The sequence below is a fragment of the Pelmatolapia mariae genome, unplaced genomic scaffold, assembly GCF_036321145.2.
Source record: "Pelmatolapia mariae isolate MD_Pm_ZW unplaced genomic scaffold, Pm_UMD_F_2 NODE_ptg000786l+_length_14993_cov_1, whole genome shotgun sequence".
In the NCBI taxonomy this organism is placed as follows: domain Eukaryota; kingdom Metazoa; phylum Chordata; class Actinopteri; order Cichliformes; family Cichlidae; genus Pelmatolapia; species Pelmatolapia mariae.
The window spans coordinates 1-7,588 of NW_027052463.1; the positions used below are offsets into that span (position 1 = coordinate 1).

Consider the following 7,588-nt stretch of genomic DNA (forward strand, 5'->3'; position numbering starts at 1 on the left):
AAACAACATATCATGTGACCCAGATGTTGACCCGGAGATAATGGAGGAGTCAACTTGATGGAGGTTTTGTGACTTTGTGGTGTTTTCCTCCTGCAGGCTGTCCTGTCGTCTCACTCCTCCCCTGTTTGATCCACATGGACTCGGCCATCTCCCACCACAACAAGCTGCAGACTGCTCACACCTCTGTAAATACCCACACTGTGTAACACACCTGCTGTTACACCTTTTTGGTGCAACCCTTTAAATTTGGGGTACCCCTTTGGCCTCTCCCCTTTTCTACAATTCCCTGTAGGAGAGGAACTGGAGCGGGCAAGTTAATTACTTGGAGGTCTTTCATTCTTTTTACCTTTCATCGCAGGAACACAATGCAGGAACACAGCGGTTGCATATACAGTAGTGTGCCAAAGGTTTAGGCAGGTATGCAACAACGCTGTAAACATAGAATGCGTTCAGAAAAATAAATAAGTAAATAAAATTATATATATACTGTATATATATAGCGCCTTTCTAGGCAGAGTCATAAAGTGCTGCACATAAGATAACCAGTCATAGAAAGGTAAAACAGACAATATCAAACAGACAATTTAAAACAGGCAAAATTAACCAAAAGCAGTTTTTTTTAAAAACAACTACTCCATCCACAATTCTTAAGGTTTGGGGGAGAGAGTTCCACAGTCTAGGGACATAGGGCTGTAGCAGATCAGAGATGTAGGCTGGTGCCAACATCTCTGATCTAAAAGTCAAGACCAGGATCTTAAAATGGCCTCTGAATTCAACAGGAAGCCAGTGTAGCTGAGATAGCAACGGTGTCACATGTGAATACAGATTTTGTCAAAACCCTAGCGGCAGCGTTTTGCACAACCTGCAGACGATCCAGAGAACCTTTGCTTAGATACATCAACAGTGAGTTACAGTAGTCCAAGCGTGAGGAAATAAATGCATGTATAGCAATCTCCAGTTCAATTCATTCCATTCAATTCAGTTCATGAATGATTAATGATTGTTTATTAACCCCAAATGTATTCTACAGCAGGACAACGACCCCAAACACACAGCCAAAGTCATTAGGAACTATCTTCAGTGTAAAGAAGAACAAGAAGTACTGGAAGTGATGGTACGGCCCCCACAGAGCTCTGATCTTAACATCATCGAATGTGTCTGGGATTACATGAAGAGACAGAAGGGGTTGAGGAAGCCTGTATCCACAGAAAATCTGTGGTTAGTTCTCCAAGATCTTTGGAACAACCGACCAGCTGAGTTCCTTCAAAATGCGACGTGATTTAGATTTCTCTTTTGTTCATTCACTGCATTTTGTTGATTGATGAAAGCTTTGCACAGTACTGTATGTAATTATGTTTGTGATTCTGTGTCGTAATCAATGTTCTCTTCAGTTTAAGGACCCGCTGCCTTGATCTTCTGGGCTTCCAGCAGTTTATGGAAGACAGTGAAATGACCTCTGACCTGATGGACGAGGGAAAGGAGCTGAACCGCCAGGGTGAGACTGTCGCCACCATCTGAATTCTGTTTAACAAGACAGTTATAATAAAATATAATATTTGTACAGTTATAGGAAGAGGCGGAGGGTAAATACCTCTTTGTTTCTTCTGTTTAGATTTCAGAGAAAACTAATCAGTGTATGATATAACAATAGAAGTCACTCACACACATCAAAGTCCTTTTACACATCTTATTCTAATAACATAAAATATATATTTTCATTGTGTATTAAGTGCACAGACTGCAGTTTACAGCAGGTTTCCTCACATATACTATATGATTCCAAAATAAGAAAGTCATCTGCTGGGAGAAGAAACAACAGTGAAACGGGAAGTACAAAGAAGCTGCTCATCACTGGATATTCTGCTTAAGATTGAAGATTGAACATCTGCCTCCCAGCAGGTCAGTAAAACCGAGACAGCTCTACAGAATCGGCGACAACATCTCCAGCACCATCAGACTGAGAACAGGAGCTCCTCGAGGCTGTGTTCTCACCCCGCTGTTGTTCGCTGTCCTGACACTGCACTGCTCTACACAGCTCCAACCACATCATCAGGTTCGCTCATCAGCAACGACGACGAGTCGGCGTACAGAGATGAGTTTGAGCAGCTGGCGTTCTGGTGCAGCGAGACCACCAACACCACCTCCATCACCAAAATAGCCTAGCAGCGCCTCCACTTCCTGAGACGCCTGAAGCGGGCCAGCCTTCCTCTTCCCATCCTCACCGTGTTCTACAGGAGCACCATAGAGAGTGTTCTGACCAGCTGCATCTCCGTGTGGTTCGGCAAGCTCATCCAGCTACAACGGATTGTTAAAGCAGCTGCCAAGATCACTGGAACATCTCTCTCCCTCACACGCACTCTTTTCTCTCCTCCCGTCTGGCCGACGCTATCGCAGCATTGGGGCCCAATCCTCCAGGCTGCGAAGTAGCTTTTTCCCACAAGCCATCAGACTCTTGAACTCACTACCGGCTCTCCCACTCCCCCCCACCACCCACACCCACACAAACCGTTACCTAACTCTATTGCACTCCACATACCACTGCCTTTGTAATGCAGATGCTGCTCTATGGACAATCCTTACACTCAAGAACTCTGCTCATGTTTACAAGCTGCTACGCTGGTCACTTTAAATCACTTCAAGGTCACTTTAAATCATTCAAATTGTAAATTGTTATTAATACATTTACCTCCAAGTCTTAAAGTGTATATTTATTTTTTCACTCTTCTTATATTATTATTTCTTTGGGGGGGGGGGGGATTGCACTGAATGTAACTGGAGCCTCATCATCTCATCTCTAGATACTGTACTGTATATAGCGGAGATGACAATGAAGCGTACATTGGCTTGACTTTGATGTGACAGACTGCAGGCCTGAGCTTCTAAACAGATCAAATCCTCAATTTACTGCCTGTCATGCCGGCAGTAGAGACAGTCTGAGCACATGAATGTGAATTACTTTAAACGCAGGTTTTATGAAGGTCTTGCTAATATATTTCATTTCTAGTGTTTAATGTTGTAGATTTATTTATCTGTCTGTCACGATGGGAGCTGTTAGGATCAACTGATTCAGTCACTGATAAACCTGAAGTCCTTCAGTCATGTAGGAGGTCAGAGCTTCATGTTTATGGGATTCATGTGCAGTTTAATTGCATCTGTATTTATGTCATTTAAAGTTGATTGGCAGGTGATTGTGTGTGAAACCATGTAATCACTGTAAGTTCATCAACACCTTCACCATGTTTAAATAAGATAAGATAACATGACCTTTAGTAGTCCCACACGTGGGAAATTTGTTTTGTCACAGCAGGAAGTGGACAGTGCAAAAGTTCTGAAGCAATAATTAGACTACAATAAGAATAAATACAGTACACAACTGTACAGAATAGAATAAAATCAAATACTATATACAGTAGAATAAAATATACAATAGGATAAAAATAGAATAAAATGTTGTACACAACTGAGTAAAAATACAACGATGCCAGAAAGGAGTATTGCACTTAGTGTTATTGCACATGTGTGGGTGTGTGTGTTTGATCAGTTAAAGTCTTTGTTGTGGAGTCTGACAGCAGTGGGTTGGAAAGACATGCGAAATCTCTACAGAGTTTCATCTGTGTGCTGTTAGATTTCTATTTGTTTTTGTTTACATTAAAATAAACTGGAAATATGAAGCAGATCCCCGATGAACCCCAGGAGTCATTGTGGGCTTGTACTGATTGCTAAACCAAGCTGCACAAGATTGGACTGAAGTAAAGCAAAGGCTGCCTTGAATGTAGGAAAACGATATGAAACCATGACAGTGAGCTTTGGAGGATTTCTTCAGTCACGTTTTTATGAAGCATTTGTTTATAGCATTAAAATGAAGTGAGCTAAAACTGTAAAAACACAGAACTGGTCCTTTAAATGTGTTTAGCAGTAAGTGTTGTGGTGCTGGCAGAAGTGATCTTCAGTCAGAAAGGTTGATGGTCAGGATGAACCTGGACAATTCTCTGTTTATATGTGTCATATCTTTTGTATGATATGGGATAATTATTGATAGAGACAGACGTAGCCTTGTACTTACATTTCTTGCCGCCTGTCAACACTGCATCTCCTGCCGTTACAAACGGCTCTTCTGTGTTTGTGTCTCATCGTTCTAGTGATGAATATTTATCGTCCACCATGAACTCAGCCTATTGTTCTGGTTCTGGTTTTGGAGAGTAGACTGTGTTGATCTGAGTCCTGTGAATTATTCCCAAGACAAATTAAAAATGTCCTCTGGTGCCGTGTTGTTGCACAATAAATATGATCGAGGTGTCAGAAACGGTCTGGCCCTGGTTATTGTCTCAGATATGGTGCACGTCTTATCCTTTCTGCTTCTGTGGGTTTCCTTCTTTTACTTCTTGTTATTTTCCTAAAATGTTTTTCATTGTGACAAAAATATCTGCTGGAGTTTATGGTGCACTAAAACCTTTATGAAACAGTTGCACTCACCGTTAAAAGGCAAGCCAGAAAAGCAGTGTAATGCAAAGTTATTTAAGGGCTAGATTTATTGCAATGGGTGTGTTACGTTCCCCTAAAAGGGTCCAGGCGATGAAGGGGAAGTAACAAAATGTGTCTGGGTCAGAAAAAGGAGACAGAGGCAAAATGGTTAAATTAAAGAGTTTTATTAAAGTTTCTATCGATACTAACTGAAAGAGACGGACAAGCCGCTATCACCATTTAAAGAAACAAAACAAAACTCAAACGTTGGTCAATTAAACTGAGAAGTAAGCCAGAGAAGGATAAATTGCTAAACACACTACTCCCCACCAAGTAGGAGCAGAGCACACGCAGCTTACTAGCTGCAACCACCAATAGGCACAAAAAGCACCAGCAGCTCACTAGCTGCAACCATTCACATGGCACTCTGGCCCAGAGCTCACCTTTCCCTGGGCTTAAATACCTTTAATTACTGATGTGAGTTAGCTGTGTAAAAGAGAAAGGTGGCACCTCAGGCAGAAGAGATTGTAGGACACGCCCACACAGGCACCTTCAGGAGGAGGCCCTGCTAGGGCCGTAGCAGGGTGAGTTTAACTGACTTACGCGCAGAAGAAACGTTCTTTAGGAGCCCAGATGGTGTGAATGATGAGACCATAGACAGCAATTTTTTTGTTAAGGAAAACCAGAAATATACTGAATAAATGGGGCAAAGGGGAAGTGGAACAAAATAATAAATACTGTCTTGTGTCTGTATCGTCCTGTTCTGTCTAGTGTTGCACTGTCTTGTCTTGGGTTTTTTTTTTTTTTTTTTTTACAATTTTTGCATATTGCACTTTATGTAATCCTGTCTTGATTGTCTGTTATATGTCATATGTAGCACCAGCCTCGGAGGAACATTGTCTCGTTTCACTCTGTACTGTAGCACTGTACATGGTTGAAATGACAATAAAAGCCAATTGACTTGACCATCTCAACTTTTTCCTTTTATTGGCTTCTTCTTTGCCGCTCTACCCGGAAGCGCAGCAGCCTGGAGACCACTCTTCAGTGTGGATGTTGTGACTGGTGTTTGGTGGAAAACATAAAGTAAAGCTGTTAGTTTAAGACCTGTGGGACTTTTATGTACTCCCGGGTCATTCCATCTCAGTCCATCAAACATTTCCTTCAAGACTGTGATCACCAGTCTGTCTTGAATTAATTCCAGGGAAAGATGCACTAATTACTAGGAAATGTGCAGAAATGCCAGGACCTTATTTTCATTAGTTTTCTCCAATTTCAAGTGTTTTTTATCGTTGTATTAATATTCGATTATTTAGAAAACTGTCATAAGGGAGGAACGGACTCAGGCATAGAGCAGCTGAATTCAGAATAAAAGTCCCAAGTTTATTAACAACAACACTAGATGAAACTATATACAGTGCACAGGGCTGGGATTTCCAGGGATGCAAGGGAAACGGTTCCAAAACACACCACACGTCCGCTCCTCACTCTCCACTTTCACAATCCTCTTCACCACTCACGCTCTCCTTTGCTCCACACCTCACTGCCAGACTCAGGAGAACAGATCAGGAAACAGAAATGGGTCCAGGAATCTATATACAAGAAAACGTAGTTACAACAGACTAGTACTAGTAACAGGGCTGTACTGACGAGTGCTACTCAGCAAACCAGCGAAAAAAATTCTTCTTCTTCTTCTTCTTCTTCTTCTTGTGCTTCTTCTTCTACATTTTAATGGCGGTTGCAAACAACTTTTAGTTGCATTATCGCCACCTTCTGGACTGGAGTGTGGGTCGGAGAGGTTTCTCCGCCTCCGTTTATCTCAGATAAACACCTGTCGTTCTTAAAAATCCAAACACTAGCCTATAGATTACATCCCCTGTACTCCTTCGAAATATGTCAGATAACTGAATGTTGTTTTACAGTTTTTTTTCTTCTTTACTTTAATAAATTCAACTAATCCAGGTTTACTGTGTGGCTTGGCCACACACACACACACACACACACACACACACACACACACACACACACATGTGTGTATTTATATCCTTGTGGGGACATCTCATTGACACAATGCTTTCCCTAGCCCCTTACCCTAACCCTAACCATCAAAAATGAATGCCTAACCCTGACCCTTACCCTAAACCTAACCATAACCTAATTGTAACCCTGACACTAAAACCCCATTTTGAGGCTCAAAAATGCCTTCAAACTCGTGGGGACCGGGATTTTGGTCCCCACAAGGGCTGTTTGTCCCCACAAGTATAGTAAACTACCAATTTTTGGTCCCCATGAAGATGTTAATACCCGTCCACACACACACACACACACACACACACACACACACACACACACACACACACACATTGTCTGTAGGACCTTTACTTCATCCTAAGTCACTGAAAAATTAGTTATAGCAGGCTGATGTTCATGTGATGTTCTGGCCAGTCTGAAATAATTTACTTAGCAGTAAATGAGACAGTGGCCAAAATGTAAAACTGTTCATTTAAATAAATAAACAAAGCAGTAGGAGATTTTTTAATTTTTATTTTCTTTATTTTCATTTGCTTTTAACTACATTTTCTCTTTTTCCATAGTTTTTTTAGTGCTCCCCATCAAGTGAACCCCTCACCTGAAGTTTTTCACTTCAAGCCAATTAATTTCAATCCAATTGGATTGAAATTATCAACCCCAACAATCAAATGATCCCCTATGAGCAAGCACTAGGCAACTGTGGAAAGGAAAAACTCCCTTTTAACAGGAAGAAACCTATGACAGAACCAGGCTCAGGGAGGGGCAGCCATCTGCCATGACTGGTTGGGAGATGAGGGGCCAAATAAAACATAAAGGAGAGCACAGTATAGTTACCACAGGTTGCTATGGTCAGTAGAACGTGGTTGGAAAACATCATTACTGTTCTTTAAAATGTAACTGGCGCACATCGACAATTGCAGTAGGGCTTGAGTAGATAATGAGCACAATTCCACAAATAACAGCTGGGACATTCACTTCAGTTGAACATCTTTGAGTAGGCCCAGTAAACTGCAGGAACAACAAGACCCACTGTGGCAAGCCCTAAACCTACTTTAGGTAGATGTTTAGCACCACGATGCCCCGAATCACTAGTCTGAAC

The 7,588-nt window shown here is 41.6% G+C and overlaps 1 protein-coding gene across 2 annotated transcripts; it reads left to right on the forward strand.

The window, feature by feature from the left end:
- The first annotated feature begins 47 nt into the window (after positions 1-47).
- LOC134623623 (G-protein coupled receptor-associated protein LMBRD2B-like) lies at positions 48-2,270 on the forward strand. 2 transcript variants are annotated; one of them, XR_010093405.1, is made up of 5 exons: positions 48-185; positions 1,031-1,218; positions 1,392-1,495; positions 1,794-1,899; positions 2,036-2,270. XR_010093405.1 is itself a non-coding variant. In XM_063468666.1 (5 exons), exons 1-4 carry the CDS (start codon positions 135-137, stop codon positions 1,879-1,881), a joined length of 435 nt encoding a protein of 144 aa, XP_063324736.1. In that variant the 5' UTR covers positions 48-134; the 3' UTR covers positions 1,882-1,899; positions 2,036-2,270. The 2 variants fall into 2 exon arrangements, 1 of the variants encoding a protein (XP_063324736.1); XM_063468666.1 differs by having other exon boundaries at positions 1,790-1,899.
- Positions 2,271-7,588: the final 5,318 nt, after the last annotated feature.